The 27,559-nt window shown below is 43.6% G+C and overlaps 2 protein-coding genes and 1 long non-coding RNA gene across 8 annotated transcripts in view; 2 read left to right on the forward strand and 1 right to left on the reverse strand.

Moving 5' to 3' along the window:
• The window catches only part of FHIT (fragile histidine triad diadenosine triphosphatase), a 620,602-nt gene extending 611,721 nt beyond the window's left edge, over positions 1 to 8,881 (reverse strand). For all 5 annotated transcript variants that reach the window (XM_019280433.2, XM_010390178.3, XM_019280432.3 and 2 more), the window contains exon 1: positions 8,712 to 8,881. The gene's annotated coding sequence lies outside the window, so the exon portion shown is untranslated. The remainder of the gene's footprint in view (positions 1 to 8,711) is intronic.
• A 7,732-nt stretch (positions 8,882 to 16,613) lies between these two features.
• The window catches only part of PTPRG (protein tyrosine phosphatase receptor type G), a 403,292-nt gene continuing 392,346 nt past the window's right edge, over positions 16,614 to 27,559 (forward strand). For both annotated transcript variants that reach the window (XM_039558715.1, XM_039558716.1), the window contains exon 1: positions 16,614 to 16,990. In XM_039558715.1, the coding sequence (XP_039414649.1) occupies positions 16,906 to 16,990 (85 nt within the window). In that variant the 5' untranslated portion in view covers positions 16,614 to 16,905. The remainder of the gene's footprint in view (positions 16,991 to 27,559) is intronic.
• Positions 18,032 to 25,673, forward strand: LOC104683341. Its single transcript, XR_005602944.1, has 4 exons — positions 18,032 to 18,192; positions 20,278 to 20,403; positions 20,737 to 20,801; positions 21,687 to 25,673. It is a non-coding gene; the product is annotated as an uncharacterized LOC104683341 (long non-coding RNA).

Here is a 27,559-nt window from a genome sequence, read left to right on the forward strand (position 1 = left end):
ACACCGGGATCGGCTGCCCAGGGGTTTGTGGAGCCTTTGTCCCATCCCTCCCCGGGATCCCAGGCCGCCAGTGCCGCGTGCTCCCCGAGCTCGCTCCGGAGCGCCCCCTGCAGCCGCGGGGGAACCATCGCACCTGCCCTGCTCACCGGGAGCCGCCAGCGCCCCTGCCGGCTGCGAGCGGAACTGCACCCGAGGGGAAAGGGCCCGACAGCCGAGAAGGCTGGGACTGGGTTTGTGATTGTTCGCTGTTACTGCCAGAGTTATTGCTGTTTGTTTGACTGGTTATACACATAGAGATATATAATAGTAAAGAACTGTTATTCCTGTTCCTCGTATCTTTGCCTGAAAGCCTCTTAATTTCAAAATTATAATAATTCGGAGGGAAGGGGGTTGTAATTTTTTTTTTCTTCCATTCCAAGGGAGACTCCTGCCTTCCTTGGCAGACACCTGTCTTTCAAACCAAGACACCCATCCATCCAAATTCATACTTTGGCAGTGTGGATACTCAGTCTGGTTTCAGTGAGCTGAAATAGCTGCAAGAAAACACAGAACGTGGATAACTGGGTCAAACCATTCATACGTTGCAAGTAGAATTTTTTCCCATTGGTTTATCCCACAGAAAGTGGGAGTGTTTGGGCTACAGCTAAAAACTGAAAAGAGAAGCACAGAGGATTAGACAAGCTCAGTTTCAAATTCCTGGCTATCTAACTCACAAGCTCCAATTAATTTAAATACTTTAAAATCTGATTTTAAAGTAATATAAAATATTTATAGATTGTAATTACGTACTACAGAGTTGGTTAGTTCAGACAAAAGTATCAACAGACTGAATTGGGGCGCAAACACCTCTTCTGGGGGTGTATAGCTTGATAAAATATTGATATTGAAAACCCAGAAGCCTTTCCTTTGCAACTCCTGGGAACAGATTATTTCCCAGGTGTATCCCACTATAGGGATTGGGCATTCCTTTAATGTGTAAGTAGCTCAATGGAAGGTGCTGTGCTAGAAATCTCAATGCAGTTACAACCCCTCTGCAGGGCACGACAAAATGAGCTGTTCTGGGAGAACTTGCAGCTGTCATATCCTGCCAGCCAGTTCCCTGAGACAGCATGTGGTTCCCATGTGGAGCCATCAGCACAGAGCTGCTGAGGGGCTGGGAGTGGAGATGAAAGGGGTGGTGAATGTTGGCCTGATGTCATAGTGCACTTCTCTGAGCCTCAGCATGGGTAGGATTGGGAAGGTTCTTTCCTAGGTAAGGCATTTACATGAGGAAGAAAAGGAGGACAGTATTGGTCTCTTCATCCCTCAGCTGTGAAATACAGATGTTTTCAAACACGGAGTTAATCTGTAGGAACCACTGCTTGCAACTTGCCCAAAGAAAATCTACACCTCTATTGGTGTAATTGAGCAAGAAATACACAGTGTGAGCTCTGACTTTGATGTCTTGATGGATGAAACTTAAAAACTATGATGGCTTAGAAGCAAACATCAACACCATGAGTGTTCAAAATGAAAAAGCATCATTCGGAAAAGCAGAGATCAAACTCCAAACATGGCCAGATACCTCTGATAATTCACTTGTGAAATGGACATCTGCTGCTACTGAGACTCTGTTGGACACCCAACAATTCAAAACTCTGCTGAAGGCTTGTACCATAAAGGTGGGAGCAGTGGACAAAGTCTCATCAGCAACAACATGTAGCTGTCCAAATATTACATGATAGGCACCATTACAAGAACACGGAAAAGAGGAATAGCTTTAGTGGGGATATAAATAATGCAGAGTGACACGAACACATAAGCTGTGTGAACTGAGAGAGGCTGCCTTTCGGGGCGAAACAGAAATTATTTGCAAAAGGACAGAGGACTATGGATTATAAAATAAGTGTTGAAAAGCTGGTACTCCATAAATATGGTAAGAGTAGTTTATCTGCAACAGGATTCAAAGACCAAAGAGAATTTCACATGCTTAGATAAATGTATTCCTGAAATTCTGCTACTCAGCTATGGCTTCCCTCAGTGCAAAAATTGAATGCAGAGACTTGATTTATTTATCAATAAATCCACAGTCTAATTGAACATGCAGGGGAAAAAAATAGTGCCTGAGGATAGTTACAGAAATATTAAACTACCCCCCACTGTTTGCTGAATCTGCCACTTTTGTTCCAGCAAATTTCACCGTGTTGGGACACCAATGTGTGGGGAATGATCTTTCTCAGTGCAGGGGAGGAATCTGCATGAACCACTCTTTTGCTTTCCTCTGTTGCTGCCTTTACACACCCCCTGGGCTCCATTCTGGAGATCTTCTGTCTCAATCCACAGGCTGTGTGGTGCTAGAGAAGAACATGGAAATGCTGGCCACGATGTTCAGAGAGATCCCTTGGTGCGCTCCTTTGAGCTCCAAATGAGTTCTTGCTCATGCATCTCTCCCTAGACTCTGCAAAAGCAGAGAGAAGGAAAAAAAGAGAACCACAGCTTCCCCTCTCTTTCAGGAGATACAATACAGGCTCTTAAAGGATGAGTAGCAGAATAGTTATTGCTATTTCCCAGTTCTGCCTTTCCCACCTTCAGCATCTTCCTTCTTTAAGTCCTGTAATTCTGTTAAAACACAGCTGGATCTGGAATAATCAGAATCAGCAAAAAGATACTGACTTGTTTTACTCACCTCTGATCTTTGCAATGCCAAGATCCACCTTCTCAAGCTTCTTTTTGCTTTTTTTTTTTTAATTGATTGTACGTTTGTTTGTTATTAAAATTTGTGGGTTAGGGTTAGGATTAGGGTTAGTTGGCCTTTAGGGTTAGGGTTTGGGTTAGGGTTAGCTTAGAGGCTGTTTCATGTAGTCTACCTCTGCTGAGGAATGTGGATCAAATATACCCAAAAATTTTACAGCTCTTTTATCTAATTTGGTTTTTATGACCCCAAGTAACAGAGATTCTACAGACACTCTAGCAGCCAGTTCAAGTGTTTACCTAGGTTTATAGTTAGAAAGACAACCGAAATCTCCTTTCTTGGAAATTAAAGCAATATTTCCTGCCCTGACCTCAGAGGATAATGGATTACTGACTCCTTTTAGGAGCTTCTTATACACTGGAAGTCTGTTATCATACCCTACTCAATTGTGTACAGGAAACAAACTCACTTTCTCCAAACTTTTGTCATAGTTTATAGGTTTCTATTTATTCCTGTTCCTGTCCAGTGGGACTGAACTTTTTATTTTAAAATATGGTACTTAAACCAAATTCTGGGTATACTGGTAAACTTCCAGTAGTTCTGAGCACAGCAGAGTAATGACATTTGACATGTTACAAGCAGCGTTACTGTTAGTACATTTTACAAGATTTGCTTTTGTACGAATACATCTCACTTCTCATTTACTGTGGATGCTATCACCTTCAGATCTTCCAGGCTTCTGCCTTTTTGGTGTGTGGAGATTTGGCTTCTCCTGCCTATATATAGCTTTTTTTATTTCACTTGAGTGAATGTGACCTTGTTAAATTGGAATAATCTCCCTGGTTTACCAAGAGCACTAGTTCTAATTGTGGTGCTCTAGTATTTCCAGTTACTTCCAAAATGCTGTCATTTAAAAATGTTACAATATCTAATTTATTCTTTCCAGTTATAACCTGCTTAAAGTTAGGCTGAGAAATACATGGTTTCTTGAGAGTTCATTTTTCCATTTTCTTGAAAGCAGGTACTATATTTGCCCTCCCCTGGTTTTCTGGGACTTGACCTATCCTCCACAGGTTCTGAGAGATGATAACTAATAATTATGAAATTGCACTGGTTAATTCCTTAACTGCTTTAGGGGAACAGGTCTTGCTGTCTACAGTACATGCAACTTAACTAAATCTTCTCTAATTCTTTCTCTATTCTAGTTCACACTCCATTGCCCTGTTAAAACAAAATGATCAGGTTACAATTAACCTTTTTTGAGGAAAGACGCAAAGATAGCATTTCATGAGTGAGAAAAATTTCCACTACACCCTCTTGGCTCCCTTCTCCCTTCAAAGAAAATCCCACAAAGATTTTGAGAGGGAAAATTAGCAAAAAGTAAAGTAAGAAAATAGCAAAAGCTGTTACAGCAACTTGAATTCTTCCCTGTTTATCTCTTTGTATTGTCTGCTAGACTTCCCTATTTGTTCTAATTAATTGGCAAACTACTGCTAAAGTCATTCATTTCTCAAAACTTATTTATTTTGCCTCACAACATTTATTTGCACAGCACTACTGTTGTGTACAAAGATTACTCTTTAATGGAGTTCAGAATACCCTTGCACAGCATGCAATTCTGTTCAGTCCAAAGAATACAATACACCATATACTGAGTCTGTAACTTAAATTAATCTTATTTGGTTTTACTCTGCTTGATTACCCTTTATGTGCTTTCTTAAAGTCATGTGATTTTTATTTTTTGACTATTTTAATTACTTGCTTCCACAATATATTTACAAGGATATTCCACAGCTCTTTTCAAAGCAGTTTGCATTAACTAACTGGAATAGATTTGCTTTTGCAATAACAAAATTAGAAGAATACAGTCTTTTTAGATCTCAAGGATGTATTTAAACAAAAATGAGTCAAAACCTGTAACTCCATACTTTGGGACATCAAATAAAATCCTGGCATTGTTTCAGCATGTTTGGATGTGAACATACCCCATGTGAAGGTCTTTTTTAGAGGCTGTCTGGGCTGCAGCCACCCAGAGCACAGCAGGAAGATACATCTGTATATTCCTGGAGAACAAATACAGATGACTATCAGCAGTGCTGATCTGAACCTCCACTCAGGTTTGATCTTCAGAGCTGGCTTACAGACATAACAGGAAAGAAACCTACAGGACTTTAAAGGGAGTAAGCATCACCTGCAGTAAGACTGAAATCTGTAACCTTGGCAGAGGCAAAGGACATCAGTACTGAGCCATTCAGACCTGCTGCAGCCAGTTTTGGGCACTGTTGGAGCAGCACCTAGCCCAATCTGTCTGGGGCAGGGGGAAATAACAATGAAGTTGGCCCCTGGCTGACTTAAGCAGTTTGCAGAGCCTCCAGCAGATCCTGGCATTCAGTCAAGCGCTCAAGTCAGCTGCTGTCAATCCCCAAAGCAGCCAGGATAGGCTGTGGTCATGTGTGTGCTCCCAGGGCAAGCCCAGTACAAGGCAGGAGACTCAGGCAAAACTCCAGAGCACAGCACGGCACAGGCTGAGGATCCATGCCAGGTGCTGCCCTGGGAGCTGCCCCACCCCTTCAGCAGGGCTTTCGACCTCCAGCTGACACAGAGCCAACACCAAGGAGTCTGGAGGGAGTGTGGCTGCTGGGAAGGCCATACAGACCCTTGCTGGCCAAAGGAATGCATCTCTATACTCTGACTGTGCTGGTTGTTTCCCTGAGGACAGCGAGTGTCTGCAAAGTCACAAGGGGAAAAGAGATGAAGCTGTGTTTTGGATTTTATCACTGTTATTTAAGTGACTGGTTAAGCCAGAGTCTGTCAGTGATAGATAGAAATAACACCTGCCTGATCTGAAAACAGGAGCCTCAGTGACTTTACCATACACTGCAGATAAGCAATTATCTTGCTTGGTCATAGATGCCCATGTTAACACTGCTATTGCTGCCAGTGTCTAAGAGGGCACATCCAACCGATGCACAGACGCCACTGGTACCTCTGCTTGCTAGATAAAGCCAGCCAGTAATATCAACAGACCCCAAGCTAGCTTTATTTAACCAGCATTGGTCCTGGTGACATGTGAGGGCATGCAGAACTGCTTTCACACACACTGACAGTGACACTGTCAAATGCTCAGTTAAGGATGAGGATGGCTGCTGCCAAATATTTCACATGCAGAAAGAAAGCCAAGTTATTTATCTCATTTTATTTGCAGTAATAGTGGACTGTTGAACAGCATGTAAGTGCACTACAATAAAATCAATAGAGAATATTAAAAGCAGAAAAAAGATCAGCCAATATAAGGAAACTACTAACTTGAATGAAAGGATCTAAGAGGAGGGCACACTGAACAGCTCAGGAAAACCAACCCATCCAAACAAAAGAGAATGATTTCCAGGTTTGATTAGACAAATCTTCAACCCTTCACTGAAACAAACTGCCCTTGATGGTTCCTCTGAAGCCTCTGAAGAGAATTTTTCTCAGCATACTTGAAAAATTTTCATAATCAAGGACCTGAAAATACATAATCTCTACTTGGTGTGATCTCAGATGACTAATTCCAGAAACTAATTCACCTGCACTAACACTGCAGGAGTGGAAGCAAAAGAGAGCATCTAACAATTCAGAAGTCACTCTGTCCAATCTGAGGTCAACATGAGTTTTGCCATTGGTCTTAAAATAGTGGCAGAAATTCTTATCCCATGTAGAGGGATGCTGGATTGCTGAGTGTAGAATAATGCTTTCCTTTCAGATACAAGCAATAGATGGCTGGTACTCTAAGCATGACTAAAAGGTTTCTCTTTGGTAAAGATACTCAGATTTTGAGACAAAGTTTAATGGGTAAAGCTCAAGCCTGACTAGAAAAGCTGTTTTCTGGATCGCTGACCCAAGTTAATCCAGTTTGTGAATGATCTATGTGATAATGTACCAAAAAAATGTTTTAAAAAAACCAAAGTTGTGTTTGCTGTCAAGCTGATTTCTGCTGCTTTAACTGGACTTTGAATGAGCTATCAAAGACAGCCACCCATTAGTGGAGGTTACACCAAAAGCCACCACTGTCCTTTGCTGAAAGCCCCAGCACCAATTGCCTGATCCCCTCAAGTTGTTTGTAAAGGCTGCATTAAAGCAGCTGCCTCAGCTCTTCCTGCTGTCATTGCAGCACTGGATTAGAGATAGCACCTGGCTTCTTTCTAACCAAAGACTACGTAAAATGGGGAGAACAATATAAAGAAGAAAATTTGTAAGCAAGTTTAAATCTTTTACCTGAAAGTGTATTTGATCCAAAGCAATCCTTTGTTTGAAGATATAACCCCTTGAAAGTTTCTGAGCTTTTCTCAAAGGTAGAAATTTTGAACTATCATTGTTCAATAGCGGCTGGGTTTTAACTGTTCTTTCCTTCATTCTTTTCTGCCACTGAATGTCTTAAAATGAATGATTTCATGGTTCCATTCTTTAATTTTCAATTTTTCTGTTTCACTATTATTAATTTGTCTTGTTCTGCTGCTTTTCAAAATTTTTTCCCCCTCTGGTAAATTTAAAGGACAGAATGAAATGTGAAAAAGAACTATGTCAATCTCTTGGCTGGTAACCAAAGGGTTACAAATATTTTCAGTTGCACAGTCCAGCTCCACAGATTCCAAATTATTGTCCAGGTAATTGTATTGAAAGTGGTTCACATTCCTATTCATAACTGCTAGGCCCCAAAAAACCTCGAGAGTAATGAAAAATACTGTGGTCATTTCTCAGTGAGAGTGGCCTCTGCAGTAGAGAATGAGAGGTAGGAGGGGGGAAGGTCCAATGAGGAAATAATAAAAATCAACTTCAGAAAGTTTTTATTAAGGCTGTAAATTAATATTTGCATAGAAGAAAGTTTTAAAATATGAACACACAAACACACTTGTGCATTTAAAGGAATGCTTCGATTCCCTATTGTAGTTCATCTAAAAATTCTACGCCGCAGAAAGCAGTAATTATTTCAGCTTTGCATATTGTAAACCCGGTCACTGTCATTCTTTCTTTGCCTCCACATGCCTCAATGCCACATTTTCTACAATCGTGGGGAGATTGCCTTGGCTCTCACTCAGCTGGCTCAGCTAATGCAATTCACAGGCCTTCAAATGTAAGCTTGTAAACTATTTAGTTCTTTTTCTCTCTAACAGCTTGTCTATTAACAGCTCATTGAATGGAGGAGGGAGAAGAAGCTAGTGAGACCTCTCTTGGTATTGTTCAGCAGTGACCCTGGCTCTCTCGGATTGGTGGCCAGTGCTCACTAAACAGCGTTTGTCAGCACATGTTGTTTTGCTGGATAATGGTGTATTGTGCGAGCAGCCGTCTGGATCACTAGCAGGTAACAATAAGATGGGAAATAAGTCTCCTGTGTGAGATGGTAAGGTCATAAGAATGATGTATAAAAATCCAAGGCAATGCTCGATAGGATGGCCTGAGTACTGCAAGAAAACCTGTGCCAAGATCTCTTGAGAGATCTTTGTCTGCACTTCCCTCTGTGCATTGTTCAGGACCCTCATCACTGCTGTGTCCTCCGGCTTGGGATGGACTTGGGGAATGAGGATGTTTCACTGCTGCAGGATTTTCAGGATGTACGTCCACTGCTCATGGCCTGTACTTACTGAAAGGTGGGTTTTGTCAGGATACCAGGATCATTAAATCCTGGGACAGGAGCACCAGAGCCACCCCACACCGTGGTCCATGCCCATTATTCCTGCAGCTATATGATAGAAGGCTGTGCTATGCATTGCAATGAGAAATGCGATGCCTACTGGCCCGGCTCCTGCTCCAGCACTGTTGTTCCACGATTGCTGGGCCGAGATTCCATGTCGCCGTGTCACGCAATGAGCCTGCCACACCCTCTGCTTTGCTAATGGATTACACAAAATATCTAGTAATTTATTACTGATGGCTGAGATTTCTTTAACTTTTCTTAGTGTTCTATATGGTATTACCAGGCAAGTTGGTGGCTCAATGTTCAACAACGAGAATCCTGCTTGGCACAGATTTCTCCCCCCGCCCCCCCAAAACCCGCCGTACTTACAGGCCGTTCTGTTACAGAAACACCGTGTTTCCAGCTTTGTTTTTTGCTGTGCTAAGTATTGCAGATCTTGTGTTATCTCCCAGACAGACGGACAAGGCGGCAGCACGGAGAAATCAGGTTTCCAAGGAGTGATTTATGAGACGCGAACTCGGCCGTGCGCGCATTGCAACTCCCCCGTGTGGCTCGAAGCCGCCGGCGGCTCAGCCCCGTCAGGCTGGGGCTGCCCGGGCTCACACCCGGCAGCTCCCAGGAACAAACACGGCCTGGGGAACATTCCCGTGCTCAGGAGGGGCCATCGGTTTGCAATTAATATTGACGCCAAGAGAATAATATTATTCTGTTGCGTTTCTGCTACAGGGAAGGGGGAAAAAAATTGTGATATTTTACTAACTGTGATGCTTTGAGAGGAATTATGAGGTATCATATTCCTTGGCTATGAATTAAGTCTTAATGACTTAATTCTCAGTTTCCTTTACCCCCATCAAAGTGTCTTACGATGATACCTTTAATAGATACTAAAATCTATTTGGACATCATTAGTCATTTTAAAACTGGGATTATAAATTTTTGTGGACTAACACAACAGTTCAAGGTTCTAAACACATGTTAGTTGTACTCTTCAGGTCACTTATGATAAACATTCCCCCTTTTTGGCTTAGCTATGAAAGCTGAGTTTGCAGTCCAGAATTGAATATTTTTACCCAAAACCACACACACACAAAAAAAATTACAGTTTACTACTATCTTTTATATGTCTTATGTATATTTTCTTGGGCATAGGCCAAAGGAAGCAATTGTGTTCTTCCAAATTAAAGAGTTTGACTCTGCCCCATGATACACTGTCGCAAATTACCTGTCAGCTGCATAAAGAGAGGTTAGACATACACCAGCATAGACAAAGGTAGAATTGGGCCCAAAGTATTTATTCTTTTCAGGAACTTGGCACCCTCTTCTCCCATTCTGCTGAAATGAACATAAAGAGATGCTGAAATTCTAAAATGTTTTAAACCCTCCAACACTGTAGCTGTGAGCAGGGTGCATTGTAACTACCAGACCTTGATGGCATGAAGATATGCATCATGAATATGAAATCTGGGGACAAAAGATAAGGGCACAGCCTTGCCACACTCCCAAAGTAGCAAAACACTGTACAAAGTAACAACTGCATTTTTGTGGTATTTGGTCACCTCCCTCCTTGAGCTGGCAAAACTTTGACTTGGACCCAAGTAGGTGCAGTTCCAGGAAAGTGACTGCCCAGTGGAGTTGTGCCCAGCTGCAGTGGATCTGTATTTGATGACACTTAAAAAGATGAATGAAAATCATTTCGGTTGCATTAGAGATGTAAACTGTCAGGGATTTGGATTACTGTTTATTCAACTTTTTGGACAGCATCTTTATGCTTCCAAGAAATCCTTTTTAGTCCAGGCATCAAGAGGAGACAGGATGAACTCGAAGCAAGAAACTGGAGTTTGCAGACAAGTAGCTCATGCTCCTGACACTGGAGAATAAGGGAATGGAAAGCAAAAGTAGAGAAAACAAAGGATACTTTGTGGGTGGGCTGTACTGCCAAACCTCAGTGGCCTGGATACATTGTTGTTGTTTATCTATCTCCATCGGTGCTTATGGGTATGTATTGATCTGAATAACTCATGTCTGAGGGGTCACTGGGGCATCTGATTTTATCCCTTTCTTTGCAAGGTTTATTAATATTGACACTTCTTTTAAATGAAGTGGTGGGGCACCAACCATGGAATCCCTTTTTAATGGAATCATATTAGCTAATGTACTGCCTGTCCACACTCAAATCCAGAGTGGTTTACACAAGCCTATATTTGAGTAACTGCTAATGTTTTAAGACAAAAGAAACCCAAACACCAAACCCACAGATCTCTGAAACCAGAGAGGAATAGCAAAGACAGAACTATGCTGCAATCTGCAATCTGCATTTCTCTGTTGCAACACAGGGACCCAAAATAAAGTAAGAGTTACTTTTCCTGTAACTTACAAGTGTTACTTCTTTCCTTGTTCTGTCAAGGCCATTCCTCCCCTCCCCTGCCCACCAGGGGCTGCATTAGTTTCTGGAATGTAATTATTCTCATATGTACAAGCTCCTGTAAGACAAAAAAGATCGCCAGAACATACAAGTTTGCACATCCTCTTATTCCTGCACTCAAAGAGGGTGTATCTCTGAGTGAACATGGGTATGGCAAATGTTCCTCTTTAACTTTCTCTTCTTTCCTTAAACAGATTGGAAGTCTGCTTCTACCATTTATAGAACAGGTTTTCTTTTTCTTGAAAGTGCTCTCCTGGGACTGACTAGGAAAGTGTTTTTTGCAGTCTGCTTGATTGGTCTTCATTGTGGAGCAATTTCAGGGGCCTGGCTTTGGACACCATTTGCAATGGGTTTACAACAGAAGGTCATGTCTTGTTACAGAGCCCTTATTGCCTCTCCCCTTGGGACCACAGCACACCTGTGTCTTTACCCTTCACCAGTAGCTTCTGACACATCTTTTTGACATCCATGCGGGGGGGCAGGAGCATATCACACTAACTTCTTTGGCAGAAATCAGCAGTGAACTGAAAGAGGGGAAAGGAGGAGCAGAAATTCCATCTTCAATGAATTTATCCTCACCAATTTTGTGAATGTTTTCAATGATGTTTTGGTTGTAATGCACGAGGCCTTTAAAAGAGTAGGTATGTCATTATGATACTGGCTTTGTGGAGTCCAGGAAGACAAGGGGGCTGGAAGGTGCATTTACTAAAGACAAGAAGATTGCTCATGGTAACTGTCTGTAACCAGACTAGATCCAGCACACCACACCCCTGCTGCTGCTCCTTACAGCAACTTATATTCAGCCTGAGTTCACACTGCCTGCAAACCCTGCCTGTCCTTGAGTCAGCTTCACTGTGTAGAAAAACCTGACAGTTGCAGTTATCTCCCTGGCAAGCTGCACAATAGTGGAAAAACATTGAGCATGGACAGAGCCTTCCCATTCAAAGCATTTCTGCTTTACTGCAACTGAGGATCTCAAGACTTTCATTGAACCCAAATATTATTCAAACCTATAAACAATATTTGCACCAATAATGGAAGATCCTGTCTGTTGTCTCATTAGTTTCCACCTTAAATTCTGCCAAGACAGTAATTTCCAGTGAGTCATGGATGTGGTCACAGATAAGCAGGACAGAAAACTGGGTATTTCATCTCATCCCTCAGCTCTAGTTATGAACATGCTTGCTCTGCTCACTGCCACACTGATAGATTTTTTTATTATTCTTTTAACAGGAGAGGATTTGTGAATTAAACACACACTCACAACCCTAGCAAGGTTGTACCACAGGACTCTGAACTACGGCTGCGTTTGAAAGAGAAACTCACTGCTGATCAGTCCAACCCTCCACACACACTTTTACAAACACAGCCATTTTAAGGCCATTTCGGGAGACTAAAGAACTGTTTGACTTCAAGGTTAATTTGAAGTTTTCAAGTAGGCATCTGAGCATGTGACTGTCTGTTCTGAATGATTTAGCCTAAGGCTACCCTAAGGTGGTGGTTCTTTTTTTAGAACACAAGAAAATAAATGTATTGGTCTTCCAAAAAAAAACCTGTCACAGTGCAAACCCTGTGAGACACTGCCCAGCCAGGACATCTTGGAGTATCTCTCAAGTCAGTGCTCATTCCTGTCATGCTGGTTGAGCTGTAGATGTGCAGCCTGTAATACTTGCAGCAATCTCTGACCCACAGCCTATGTCTTCACCCAGAGTTTGCATCACCCATCAACATTTTTCATACCTTTCACTTTACCTGCATCTCTGAGTTCATCTATTTTTTTGTCTTCATAAATCAAACAACACCGCTCTTTGCTATGATTATATTGAAATAAAGCCCTCTCTTTTATCACAGCACTTTGCTTGCCCTCCACCTCTGTTCTCAGCAGGTTCTCAGATGCCTTGTTAAGACCTTCAAAGCCTCACAGCATACTCTGAGAAGAATGCATCTGTCCTGAGGCTACGAGAAACTAACTCTGCAATAGTATAATTTATGAAACTACAAGTTCAGCATCCTTTTTTTCTTTTCCATGCAAAGCTGAACAGGAACAAAGACTGCTGAATTAACCAGGAAGTTTATACGTCACATTAGTTATAATTTGAACTGTAGCTGCTTCTTCGTACTTCATGTTGAATTATCCTTTCAGGGCTAGATCCTCACCTGGTCTTTTCCCCACAGGTTAACCATTCCAGTGAGGCTGGCTGTAAATCAAGGAAAATGTATCCCTTTCTTTCTAAACACAAAAAGAAGTGTAACTTTGTGTATCTGACTTTTTTCTTTGATTTTTATTTCTCCAATCCTTTACATAGTCATTATAGATGTTAAGAAGCCTGTTTTGGAAATGATTAATGCTATTAATAATTTTCTAATTCAATAAAACCTCTCATCTTTGAACTCCTTGCAATATTTTTTTGCTTTCGTCAGCTTTTCACTAATTCAAACATATGACAAATACGAGTATTCGTTTCAGTTTTCTATTATTTCTCATGTCCGATCAAATAAATTAACAGACTTCCATTTCTTTCCCAGGAGTCATGCCCATATGTTGATGAAGACAGCACAAAAATATTACCTGTTCAAACAAGAGGGGGATAAAAAAAGGATAGAAGTTATCTTTTATTCACTGTTCCAAGCAAACCAGGGCTGCTGGTCCCCTTCTCACATTGACAGTGCCTGCTCTGCTAACCGTAAATATTGCAAGATTTGCAGAGCACCCATTGGTCTGGTTTAGCTGCACTGGGTTATAATGTCGCCTTTCAATCTCTTCATACAGTAGCAGTTATTTTAATCATGCCACAGTACTTCAATCATTGGGAAGATTCAGCTGTCCTATCTAATGTGGCCGCTCCACAGTCACGTGGCCCCAGTCCAGGAGAGCAGCATTCTGCTAATGCAGTTTGCTGTGTTTGGGTAGTTAAAGATCCGTCTGCAGGCCAATTTGTACCTGTGTATTGTTGATAGACAGCCTGCCTCGGGCACGGACACACTGCATGCAGGAAATGGATTCTCATTTAACCGTGTTTAATTTTGTTCTCTGTATCTCCATCATCCATCTTTCCATTTCTTTGCCCACCCAAATTGCTAATGCGAAACAAAGCTACTTCCACCACCACAGCTCCTAAACTGATGTGTGATGATGCAATAATTGATTTCCCACTCCAGGAAAAGTGGGTCATTGTACATGATGTAGCACAGCAGGCTGAACCAAGCTGGTCGTGCTGACATTGGGCTTTTACAGATTTGTTTTAAGAAGTTCAGACCTGAGGCGACTACTGTGAATATCCAGCTCGAACATCTCTGGTTTTTGATGGGAGCACTGCCATTCTAAAATCTTCCTTAGTAGCTTAGAGAGATCTGAAGTCATCTCTGCTCCTCAGGAGACAGTATTCTGATTACGCATTTTATATCTTACTTTCATGTTTGCGCCAAGAATGGAAAATGCAAAATTCCTCCAATTCCAAGATATGGGTCCAGTTTCAGGTTTGCCAATTTCCAGGATAGAAAACCAGAAACTAATTTAAAAATATGTTTTAAATATAAAATGGTGCAATTAACAGCTTTTGCAAAGGATTTTGAATTAGTGAGAAAAATACTCGTTGAAAAAAATGCACTGCTTTTACTCTTCTTTTGTGAGATTGCAATAGTGTGTAATGAGACCTGTTGAAACTCACTTTTAGATTGAAACACTTTAAGATTGCCTCTTGTGATACCTGGGAGACATCACTTTCAGAGGCAAGTCTCAGTGCTGGTGTAGAACCTGCCTTCCTATCTGTTGGAATAGAACAGCGAAGTTGGAATCAATTGCTGAAAGGGAAATATTTTGCAGGTTTTTCTGAACAGCCCAATAAGTAACTGAGCCCAGATGTCATGGCAGAATCCAAAAGGTCAAGGCAGGTGGGGATTTGGTTTTGATTTTCACAGGAACAAAAAAAATCACGAAAATATAGCTCTTAAAATTGTATCCTTGTTTTTATGAGAGTTGAAACCAATCTTCAAACCCCACCTGGTCTGGGAAATTATTTAATGAACAGGTTGGATAAGACCTTTCTCTGGGGCCTATAAATTTTTGCTTTGCTTTAGACAAATCCTTACACAAGTACTTTCTCTAATTTTTGCACACCCCAATGGGTGGTGTCCTCAAGGGCAGAGAATATCTAATCAGGTCCTTAAATCCTTACACTTGAAAAATCCGTACTGGGAGAAACAGTTTTGGCCAATAAGGAGTGCACTTTTAACTTCCAACTGTGATTTTTGGCAGTCATGACCTGATATGTGGAGAGAAAGTCAAAGGAAAACCTACAAATGCCTCCTGATGAGGGGCCCTTTGGATGCAGCATAATCCACTGCCTTGGCAACTTGTGCTGAGTGGGGTAAACCTGGATGGACACTAAGCCACTTGCAGACAGTGCTAAGTACCTGAGGGCTCTACTCTAGTGACCCCTAAGCTGAGGAAGAGGGAGAGAAAATCACTGCCATTCTGCAAATGACCTCTGAATTTTCCTACTCTGTTCCTCCTCCTACCAACCATCTCTTCTCCTCTGGAAACACCAAAAATGTGGAAGGTTTTCAGGTAAGCAAAGGGAGCGTAGCAAATGACAGAGCCAGAACTGAGCACACTACTCACTGATAAACCTGGCCAAACCCTTTCCTTACTGAAACAGAATCCTCGGAATGGATGTAATGAACAAAGAAACAGACAAAACCTACCTCTGAATGAAATTTAAGCATCAGCAGACCACAGAACAGCCAGGAAATACCAAGTACAAACAACCATCCTTTCATCCTGAATTCACACCATTTTCTGCTTCTATTTCCTGTGCAAAATTATCACTCACTCAGAAACTCCTGCCTGGGGGGTTTTGGATGCAGAGTGGCTTGGGACAGCCTTCATCTGACTTTGCAGAAATACCAAACGATTATCTCATTTTGAGGTGGTTCTCTGGAAATACGTAGTATAATGCACAATATTGGGGGAAAACCAGCAATTTTGTGGGTATGACGTGTATTACTGGGAGAGGAAAATCAATGTGATTCTAGGGCTAGTGGGGGTGGAGGTGTCTCTTGCAGTACTCAAAAAGACATATACCACTGGAGGAGAAAAAAATCTGTATGATTTCGATGAGGATTTCTGGAAATACCCAGCACAGCACTGAGCTGTGTGATTCTATGGGGGACCACAGAGTCATACAGGGTATCGAAGAGGATGGAAAACTGCGATTTTGGGGAAGGAAGGGGAGTCGGACCCCTCCGACGGTACTCCGAGTGATGCACACAAGTGCGGGTGGGGAGGAACCACGGGGGACACGGCCACCTATCACCAATCTGTGCCCCCTGCCCGCAGCACGCACCGGGGGGTGGCATAATGAGACAAGTAACTTCACAGAGACACCGCCGGGATGAGAGCGCGGAACCCGAAATTGCAAACGGCGAATTTCCGCGGCTCGGTACCATACCGTCCCCCAACCGCACCGCTGCCGGCGGCATCCCCCACAAATACACGCACACAAGCGACTGGGCGGGAGCGTGCGCACGAGCACGAGCGCGCCCCCGCCCCGCCGCCGCTGCCGCTTTAAGGGCGGCGGGGGCGCGCCGCCGGGGCGCCCGGCGCGCCGCCGCCTCTCCTCGCCTCGCCTCGCCTCGCCGCCGCGCCGCGCTCCCTCTCCCTCTCTCTCTCCCTCTCCCTCGCCCCGCTTTAAAGTCTCCGCCAGGATCCGGGCTCGCCCGCCACTTCCTGTACAGCAGGATGGAGCGCGCCGGGGCCCCGGCTGACCGCCGCCCGCCCGCCCGTGCGCGGAGGCGGCTGTGAGCGCCCCGTTCGCGGCATGCGCGCCCCGCCGCCGCTGCCCGCCTGAGCCGCGCCGCCCCGCGCCCGCCGAGCCGCGCGGGGGGGTTCCCCGCGCCCCGCCGGCGCTCCTATCTGTTCTCCCCCTGCCCCGCGCTTGGAGGGGTTTTTCTTCCCCGTAGAGGAGGCGAGCAGGAGCCCCCCGCTTTCTCCCGCAGGAACAGGGGTGCGGGGAGAAACTTATTTTCAACAAGTTTGGTTTTTTGGTTTTTTTTTTTTTTTTGTCCACCCCCCTTTTTTTCCCCTCCCCCTGTGTTTTAATTATTTTAGCCCCCTTCCCCTTTCGATGTGCGGCTTTGGACATGCGGAGGCTACTGCAACCGTGTTGGTGGATCTTTTTCTTGAAAATCACTAGCTCCGTGCTCCATGATGTGGTGTGCTTCCCCGGTGAGTGAGCGCGGCGGATGGGGGGGCTCCCGGTGCCTCCTCCACACGTGTCCGCGACCCCCGTGGGGAGCCGGCGGGGCACCCCGCGAGCGCGGAGGATGCGCCTGGGCTCGGGGCGGCCCCGGCGTTGGGTCTCCTCCCGGTCCGCAGCACCCTCCCGGCTGCGGGTAGCGCTGCCCGCGAGTGGGGCCGTGAGCGGAGCAAGGGCTCAGCCCCGCGCTCCTGGCGCGGTGTCCCCTGTCTCCGGTGCATTGCAGCGCCCGGCGGCGTGGGGCGGGCGGAGGGGGATCCTTGTGCGCTGCTCTTGTTTCGTGGGGCTGCCTGGAGCTCCCTTTGTGCTGCGGGACCGCCGCTCGCCGCCCCGAAGGGCAGCGTGACTCCGCGCTCGACCCCGCCAGGCAGCCCCCCGGTCCCCCGCCAGAAAGTTGGCGGTGCGCGGGTGCGTGCCCTCCCCACCCCACTCGTGTCCGCGGTGGTGGTCTTGCCGTGCCGCGTGCCGACCTTGGCAGGGCGGGGGTGGGGAGAGGGGGCCGCGGGGCTGCGCGCCCGCTCCGCACCGGGCTAGATCTGTGCAGCCACCGCCGCGCACCCGCAGGAAAGGGGTTCCGCGGGCGGGGGCACTCCGCGACCACCGTGCCGTTCTCCCCCTCTTCGTACCCCACGGCCGGTGCCCGTGTATCGCTTCTCGCCCCGCATCGAACCGCAGGGCTCGTGTGTAACGGGGCCGGGTGGGCGCTCGCCCGCCCCGCGCTGGGACCCGCGGCCCACCGCTCCCCCCGGCCCGGGAGAACTCGCGGCGCCCTCGCGGGGCTCGGGCTCCCGCCGCCTCCGCAGTGCCCGGGCCACCCGCCAGGGGCGCTGTGGCGCCGCCGGCGCCCCCGCGGGGCGCGCGCCCGTCCGCCGGCGCGCAGCGCGGGCCCCGCCCCGCGCGCTCCCGGGCCGCGCGCGCGTCGCTCGGGTTCCGCGGCTGGACGGAGCGCGCCGGCCGCGGCCCCGCGCCCCGAGGGATCGCGGTGTTTGCTTTGCCCTGCGCTTCCTCCCTCCCGGCGGGGATGGGGCGGGGGGTCCTCGGCGGGGCGCTTGCGGTGTGAGGCGCCCGGGGCAGCGCGAGCCCCTCTTCCCAGGGAACTGCGCTCCCCGCGCAACTTCTCCCGTCCTTTCCCTGGGCGCCCGAGGCAACCCTGGTTGTTCGCCGCGTCCAGGTGTGCAACAGTATAAAGAAATAATTAAATTCTGGAGGTTTTTTTAGGAACTTCCAGTTACGTTTTCCTCCCCCTCCCCCCCCCCCCCCTTTAATTTTTTTTTTTAACTTTTTCTTCTTGAAATACCCTTTTTTTTTTTTTTCTAACCCCAAATGCAGAGCTAGGCAGATAAACCCATCCTATTCCTTCCAGCAGTTTCTCCCATGGTAAAATGATTTGAAGCAAAAAGAAACTAAGTTGGGGAGAGGGTTAATACCTCTGCAGCTTTTGACGAAATATTTATCTTCTTTGTATTGATTTGTTCTCAGTTTCAGCCCTCGGAGTGATGCCTTTCGTTCTGGTTCTGATATATATTGTATAGTAATTACATCTAGAAGGCAGAATGCTGCAGGAAAACAAGCCCTGATGTTGGTTTAATACGACAGTATTGTATGACTTGCTGATTTAGATCAGCGATGTTTGAACCAGATAATATTTGCATTATGGTTTTAATATGAAGATGGATGCAAGCAGAGGGTAGTAGGACGCTTGCAGAGTGTTGCTAAACTCTTCAACGCCAGAAGCCGTAAAACAGCTGTGTAATACTTGGGACTGTTTCAGGGCTGTTCATCGCTAAAGGTTTGCCTGGAAAGCAAACTACTTTCCAGAAAGGCTTTTATGGCTTTAGTTTTTGTACAGACCTACCATGTTAGACCTCGGTGTCTTGCTTGCCTCCCGTGTGCTTTCCTCTGAAGAGCAGCAGTACCTGGTGTGTGTGCAGGCGAGGGGTGGTGAGTGAAACATCCTGATACACGGGGATGCCTCAGACTCTGATCCCGTACATGAGAGATGCCCGAGGCAGGAAAGCTGCAGGGAGGATCTCTGTGGACTATAATAGGACATTGGTGCTGACAACATCCAATGGCAAATCATTGGAATTTGTGTTGGTGGGGAATCCCGGTCAGATATTAACCATTTAGTACCTACCACAAATGCTTCTGTACCTTTTCACAGGATTTTCTTGAGAGGATTAAAGAAGTAAGGTATTTGTCAGCTTGGTTTTAATTTGCAAACATCTTTCTTCTCTCTTCCTCTTATCTAGCTCCCTTTACATAGAAGAGAGGTAACTACTTGTTTTCTGCCCTGCAAATCACTTTACTTTGTGAGGAAATATAAAGGCTATTCTTTTGTTTGTTCAGTAACAATAAATGAACCATGTAGAAAATAAGTCTTTGCAGTATTTCTTTGTTAGGAGTGTTGTAATAGGGTTTCGCTGTTTAAGTAGGTATTTTTGTTGCTGTTCCTTCGGTTGCAGTAAGAGAAAGGAGTCACTGGCAAAAAAATGTGTGGGTGAGGTTTTCCTCTTTCTGAACTGTTTAGTGCATTTCTCTGTGGGCTTGTCACTGGTAATTGCATTGATTAATAAATCAAGCCAAGACACAAGGTAAGAGAGGTTGTTTCCATGGGGTCTGTTTGCTCATTAATCTAAATTCACAGTACCAAAAATCAGTAAGACACAAATATTAGCATTATAGTGATATCCTTACTATCTGATTTCTCAGTGCTTTGCCGAGAGAGTAAATATCTTCTTGTAAAGGAAAAAGTACACATTAGTGCAGTTCTTAGCTGTTAGTTTGACAATCCTGTTGTGTAAGGAATGACAGTTGCTAGCATTTTCTTAGGCTGGGTGCATAAATGAAAGTAATTTTCTTTAGTCTAGATTAGCTCTTTGGTAATGAATCAAATTGTTGCTAACCTGGTAACTGCCTAAATGGGTTTTGGATTTTGAGTCTTTGTAGATCTGAACTGAGAGTTAATTTTGCATATAACTGTCTTCTGCTTGGAAGAAAAATTATACTGGGAGCTATTCCTTATGAGCTAATCAAGTACTACTTCAGATATTTTTAAAGGTGCAGAGAAGACTGGCTTTGTCTAGTAAAGATTTTGCAGAGGAAGGTGCATTGTGCACGTAGAGAAATACGGAATGTACAGGAGAGGGCCCTCCAAGACTTTATTTAGTCCTGTGGCTTTTATGAAGATGACACTTTGTATATTTTAATTATCCCTTATTTTCAGTGCTGTTTTAAAATATGCTCTATGTTACAGGAAGTTGCTAATGGAGTCCTTGCAGATAAAGACAGTCAAGTGAGCCTTCCCACGCTGCAGGAGCTGAGCTTGTGATTTGCTTCTTGTGGGGGAGACTCCAGGGAGAGCTTTGCTATTCCTTAGCAGGTTTGTGGTTAACAGCGCCTGGACTTGGCTTTCAGAAGTCTTTAAGTAGTGACAGGAGCTGTCTGTCCCAGCAGGCAGAGAAAGAGACTTCCCAAAGTTGAGAGGGAAGAAGAGGCATCACAGAAGGAAGGGAATTCAAAAAAAGAAATGAACACAGTTTGAGCGTAACTGGAATTCCCTCAGCCATATTGCAATATCTACAAAGCCTGTGTATCCAGGCTGGGGATGTTGCTGTGCTTGGAAGAACAAGGAGGATTTTTTGCCTATGTGTATGAGTTAGGATTTCTTTTATTGTTCTCTTATCCCCATACCCTCTCTTTTTTTTTTGTCTAGGAAAGGAGGATGTATAAGGATTTCTGACCCTGTTCAGAAAAAGGATGTCTTAGTGATGAGCTTCTGTAAGTCAAGCACACAGATGCTGTGTCCTTCACCCATCCCACCTGCATCCACACTGGAAATCTTTGTGGAACAAATAGATCCTGCTTGGTACCATAAAAATTACTGAAACTCACCTATTGATTTCAGTAGGGTGGTTTCTGGGTCTTTGCAGGGACAAGTGTTGGCTGTAGTGTTATCAAGTTCTGTACATTTAATAGTTGGAATTTGTTTCCAATTACAGAAAAGACAGCTAACAGTGAGGACTCCATCCATCTTATAATCAGTGCTCAAGGACTAACATACTTACGCTTTTCTGAAATAAATGTTAGTTGAGTCTAATTTAAATGTACAAGTTTCATGGTTAAATTAAGGAAATGACTTCAAACTATTAATCTCAACTGTCCTTGGAAAAAAGTGCTAATCATTTGGTTGCTGCTTTTTAGCAGCCAAATGAACCTGTGGCATGGTGTGCTCTGAAGCCTAAGGGTCTAGTAATAACACTATTTTAACTAATATATAACTTTAATCGGAGAAATTATGAAAAAATGAGGCTAATTTCTGTTCGCCCAAGTTATTGTGCTTCCATTTTTAAAGATCAGAGTTGTTCCTGTGTGTTGATGGAATTGTAGTTATTTATTATTATATGCCATGCTACTTTAATTCTAAACAACAATTCTTAAGTATTTTAGGAAGTGGAATCTCATCAGACAAATGCTCTTAAAAATACGTAGTCATCTGAGGATTTAGATATGCACCATATGGGTTAATTTACAGTTTATATATTCCTTCTGGGGACTGCTTGCTGCTCTAGGTATCTAAATATCAAGTTTTCTGTTCTTCGTGACGTAAGCTCATGTCAGTGTTTCTTCCAAGTCAAAATTGTGGATCTGCATCTTCTTGCACAGGTTGATGGGAACGTAACTTCACAGATTGCCAGATACAGCCCAGTTCCATCAGGGAGTATCAGTTTTGTGAACACATGCATGAGTTGGAAGCAAAGCAGAGAAGGAAGATGAACATTAATGCAGCCTTTCATCCTAAGCAGAAGAACCTGGGGTGTGGCCAACTGGAGGTGCCCAACTAGAGAATAACTTTTGATGAAAGCAACTAGTTTTCATATTTGTGTGTCAATAAACCTTTGGAGAAAAAAAAAGCACAGAAAAATGATCCTTGAGTGCTGTTAATTTTTCCATTACTCAGTATCTTGTGCTGATGAACATATTATCTGTATTGCAGGGTACAGATTACTTGACCCAGGACAAGTCGAATTGGCTTCTTTCTTTCAGTGGTGCTAACAGGTCCTCCAGCACTCCAACGTGATCTCAGCCACTTCAGTGAGGACAAGTATCCTCTTGAATGAATCTGGGCTGCACTGGTTGTGTCTCCAAATGCTTGCCTTTCAGTGTATACTCGTCTTCTTGAGGCACAGCTGCCACGACACAGCAGATTCCAGCTTTATGCCTTGAGCTGTCACATATTTGTGGCCTAAGCAGAATCTCTTCCCACCCTGAGAGTGAACAGATGAATTAGGGTGCAGATTGCAAGCACAGCAATGATGCTGCTGAGATACTCCACGGATATTGCTGATCTTGTCTCATTTTTCCTTTCCCCTGATATTACTACTGAGAGGCTGGAGGAAACGGTGGTGGGAATAAACTCACCCCTTGTCAGGAGGAGGAGTGAAGGCACAGGGCAGTAAGGAAGCTCAGGAGTTCATGCAACCACTGTAAGATGTGTTTTGCTACACTGAACGGCTCACTTTACAGCAATTTGAATTAGTATTCAAGTGAACTGTGGTTAAAGTGAAGTCAGTTAGTGTATGGCCCTTTTTTTAAAAATGTGGTTTTATTATGCATCTCTAAGTTTGCTTGGGAGTTGAAGTACTAGTGTTCTTAATTACTAAGTCATTTAAATAGTGATGAACTATTTTCTGGAACTTAAAACTTGACCACATCATGCACCTGCCAGCAGTACAGGCACATAAAATCTCAAGTGATGTGGGTGTTGCAGTTTCTCTATGCATAAATGCTGCAGTGATGCCTGATAGATGTTTATCCTGTCCAGTGCCTGCTTCGAGGGACTTTAAACTCATAGTCTGGGGGCCTTGCTAAAGAAAATCCAGGTGTTTTGAGACTTGGATGCTTAGCTTGGGAAAGCTCCTTGGAAAAACACTTTTCTCTGCTTGCAGCAATGTAATGAATGAAACCTTGAGCCCTGAAGAGCTGCAGTGGTATTTAGAAGCAAAATGCAGGATGTTATTTGGTCTTGTGGCAGCTGCTTTGTTCTCTTTTTTTGAATTAAAATGTGCCTGTCTCCCCGACAGAGTGCTGTTAAAGTTCTTCTGTTGGGAGTCAGTTTATTCTGCTGACAGGAAAGGAAGGCTATCTGATAACTTCTTGAAGGCAAAGTGAAGAGTTGTTCAGTTTTCCCACACCTCACTCTTTCCATCTTCTCTTCTTACAGGAGGCTTGTAAGAGATGTAGGAAATGCTATAATACTTGCTTTGACCAAAGCAGTGCCTTGCTCTTTTCTTGCTCCTATAAAAGTATCTGCTATTTGGATTATTGTTTTTTAGTAGTCTGAAGTCTTAGACCTGGAGTTCCTTTGAGAGTTTGTCAGGCTGGTTGATGACCGGTGTTGATTGTCCCAGAGTGGAAGGGGACTTCAGTGTAATATGAGGTGAACACTGAATAAGCAGGATATGATGGTAATGTTGTGCCAATACACTGCATAAGTCATTTTTCTACTGCAGAGGCAAATAGAAGCAATTCTGTCCTGACCCTTGTTGATGGTCCTCAGCTGAAAGCTAATGGCTTTCTTTTGGTCTCTTTACTTTTCTTTGAAACAAGAATGTCCCTGAAGTAACTCCCACTGCTGAGGACCACTCTCTGCCATTGTGTCAGTTTGGTGTGCTTAGAAATGCTTCCCTGTATAATCTTCCCACCCCCTTCCCCCTCTGGATTTTACAAGAATTTGGTTTATATATATTGGAGGTAGTGAAGTTAGTGATACATTTCTCAAAATAAATAGGTTTTTACAAAGAGCTTTTAGAGCAAGTTTAGTGAATTTTTTTTGGTAGATATTTGTTTATATAAACCTCAGTTTAGTGGCCTCAGCAGGAGGCTTGTGTTCATCCATCCCTCCCCACCCCCCTGGAAACAATAAAGAGATACCTAGTTGCTTTCAAATAATTAAGTACAGATCTACATTGCTGTCAAAAGTGAGTTTAAGAATTAAATTTTTGATAGATTTTCATTAGCATTTACATTACTAAGGTGCTTTTAGACTGATGGAGATTATGGTATAGATTTACTGCAGTCAAAGTAAAAATGAGGGACTGTGCAGCATGTCTGTCTCTTAAACACTGCATCCATTCACTAGATAGGCAGAGAGAACCACTTGAATGTCTCTTCTTGTTGGCCTCCATGCTACTTGTAGGTAGTTGATTTATTATTGTTACAGTGCAGTAGCTTGTGTATTTTGTATTTAAATCCATGCTTAAAATACAACTAAAATTTGCCTGTTGACAGCAGTTGCATCATATTTTAATTGGTGAGAATTGCTAATGGAGTGTTCAGGTTCTAAAATTAGTTGTTTATTTTTCCTTCTTTGCCCAAGGGTTTTGCATCAGATGATACAGCTTCTGTATAACTGTTTGTTTTCCAAAGTGACACCTTTGTACAGTTTTAGCTATTTAAGTAAGTGTTAAAAGTTTGTGCTCAGTGACAGCAGTTTCAGAAACTGTGACTTTTAAAATTGTTTCTTACTACATTGTTTATGCATTGAAAAGTGCTCCCCTTCTGTTTACTGTGAATTAATTCATTGTTATATTTGCAAACTGGGGGTGTAAAATTTGCAAGTTCTATGATGTCTTTTCTTGGTGCAATGACAGGTCCTCAGCTGCTGCACGCTGTCATGGCACAACTGATGCTGCTGTTGCTGTGGCAGCTTTCAGGTGAGGATTTGTCCCATAACCCTCATAATGACATAATTCTGAAACACAACCGTGCTTGTTATTGTCAATATTCCCATAGGGTGGCTTTGTGTCAAAGGGGTGCTGTTTTAATACTGTCTTTATACTTCTTGGAAAGTTTTACTGTGTGGTGAAATGCAAAACCAGCTCTTAATATGAGTCTGCCTGTGGTGAAGCAGAGGTATCCAGTCTGTCCATTAAAATTCTGGCTTTCTGGAGGATGCTTTATCATATGCATCAGTCCTTGGAATTGTTGCCAGTTGTCTCTTTGAAATCAATTATTTGTTTGATGCCCATTTTGAAGTATACTAAACTTCTTTCTATGAATGAAGTAGTTACCAAAATAAACACGTCACCAAAAAAAAGGGGTGCTTGAATTACTGAAGATCAAACTACAAATATACAACTACTTTAATAACTGTCTTTTATCTGTTTCACTCTTCTCTACTAGTTTAAAGAGCCCTCTGGTATTTTGTTAAAATGACAGTGTTTGCACATTACGATATAACCATCTTACAATGTCCTGATTAACCCAGTGACCTGAACCCTATGAGCCCTTTGCCAAGAGATTTTATCCAGTCCTTGAATAATTGTTGTCAGAATCTTTTTTTCTTTGGCCTTTCTCCAGGTTTCTTTTTCATTTTTTCTTTAGAAAGGTGCACACCAGAACTGAACACTGGTCTTGTTCATATCATGTATGTGCAATGCTATTGCCCTTTCTGTTTGTCCAGGGATTTTCAGTGGCCCATTTTTCTGCCACAGCAAGGAAGCTCATGTTGATTGTTTGCCTAGTATGACTTCTAGATCATTATTGGAGTCAGTGCTGAACAAAATACTCTGCTGCTCAGTGGATGTGGCCTGGATCACCGATTCTTACGATTTCTAATTTTATTAAAATAAACCCTTTGAATTTAATTCATCTTCTTTCCTTCTTTTCTTTTTTTTCTTTAAATGTGGCTTGAATGCTGCTATAATGGCAATTTTAGAAATAGAAAGAAAGGCTTAAGCCCTCTGCAGTCTTAGTGTCTCAGATAATTTCTTCTGGTTTCATTTGTTTCCTTTTCAAGCCCAGGAGTTTTTAAGGGAGTAGCAATCAGTGCATCCTCTAACAGTCCAGATGATGTGGAGTTATCTAAAGAGGGTAACTCAGGCTTTGACTTCCATCAGACATTGTACACTGAAGGTTTCACACAGCTCCTGAACCTGCCTGTGATCTTCTGGCCACAGTTATCACCCTTGTGTGAGGACAGAGCTGTGGATAAGAGATGATCTTCATCAGAAACTTGGAGTAGGTATTACAATTTGGATGTAATCCCAAGGAGGCAGTAGATTTCTTAGGACTGTGGGGGAGGGTTTGCCATCCATACCCTCACACTGTTACTGTTAGTCATGCTGCTGGTTTTGGCAGAGAGTTTTTCTTTTTCTCCTCTGCTGGAAGTTGGTGGGAGGACTGGATATTGAGCTGTTTGCAAGAATTTAGATCTGCTCTGTTACTGTGACCCTATTTCCATTAGGGTGGCATCCCTTGGATGCTTTTAGCTTTTTACCTTGATTGTGTCTGATTAGCATCATATATCAAATGAGGAAAAAACAGTTCCTTCTCCCCCAGCTAATATTATCTGGAAGAGGCTGGGATCTGAAAAGGTAGGTGAGAAAGTGGAGAGATCTTTGTGGCTGAAGGAGAGAGGGAGACCTGCTTTCCAAATACAGGAGCCTTCACAAAAAACACTAAGACCTGATCTGTACCTACCAGGTAATCTTGGCTTAAGTTCTGGCATGCTGAAAGGGTCATAAATCATGCTTGATTGATCCTGATATTCTGGTGTGCTTTGGGCAGGCCCTGGCAGTGCATGCTGTCTGGAGAGCAGAGAGGAGTGACCAGGCAGTCTGCCAGGAAGGTTTTAATTAGCCTTTAATGTGATGGGCTGGATGACCATCACCAAAAGTCCCTTCTAGTGTTGTTCTGTGCTGCACACACTCTTCCTGTGCACCCTGAGCCCCTGCTCTGTGTCTGTGCTGGCTCTGGAGACTGGAGTCAAGTGGATCAGAGCTGCTGCAGCCTGGGAGAGTGGAGGTGCAGGCTCCTGTGCTGTACAGGGATGGGCAGCATGGTGCTGATTCTGGGACTTGCTAGAGCATGAAGCCTGCGAGTAATGTTAATAGGAATGTATTTCAATTTGTAACCCATTCTTCTGTATCAAGATTGGACTACTTCTATTCTGTTCCATATGTGCATCACTTGGGGAAACATGCTGATAGTACTTAACATTTAATTGCTTCTCTTGATTTTATTTGTAAATTAGAATCTAGAGGATCCGTAAGAAAAAAAACAGTAGGGCTTAATTGGACAACATTTTAGAGTCACTGAAGAAAAGAGAACATAGCTTTTTGGCTTTTGGAGCTGAGACAAATGCAAACTTACTTATTGATCCGTACATATGATATCATATTTTAACTACTGTCTAAACTGGAGATCATCTCTATACTAGATTGCTTAAGAATCTGTCTATCTTATCACATCTTGTACTCATTTATAGTTGTTTCCATTTCTGGCTTTGTTGGAGAGACAGCTAGTGTTTCAACCTAAATTAAAATCAATAAGAAGCAATTTCATTTGTTTTTTAACTACTAGAGCAGACTTCTTTTTAGTGAGTCTCTGTTTGTTCAACTAAGTCACTTGGTTCTTTCCATCAAGATAATTGCCAGGCCTCATTAATTCCTAATTTTTGCATATGTAGGAATTGGTTTATTTTCCACTGTACCTAACAAAATGTCAAATATGATTTAAAATAAGCACTTACTTTA

The sequence above is a fragment of the Corvus cornix genome, chromosome 12 (genome assembly GCF_000738735.6).
Source record: "Corvus cornix cornix isolate S_Up_H32 chromosome 12, ASM73873v5, whole genome shotgun sequence".
NCBI classification, from domain to species: Eukaryota; Metazoa; Chordata; class Aves; order Passeriformes; family Corvidae; genus Corvus; species Corvus cornix.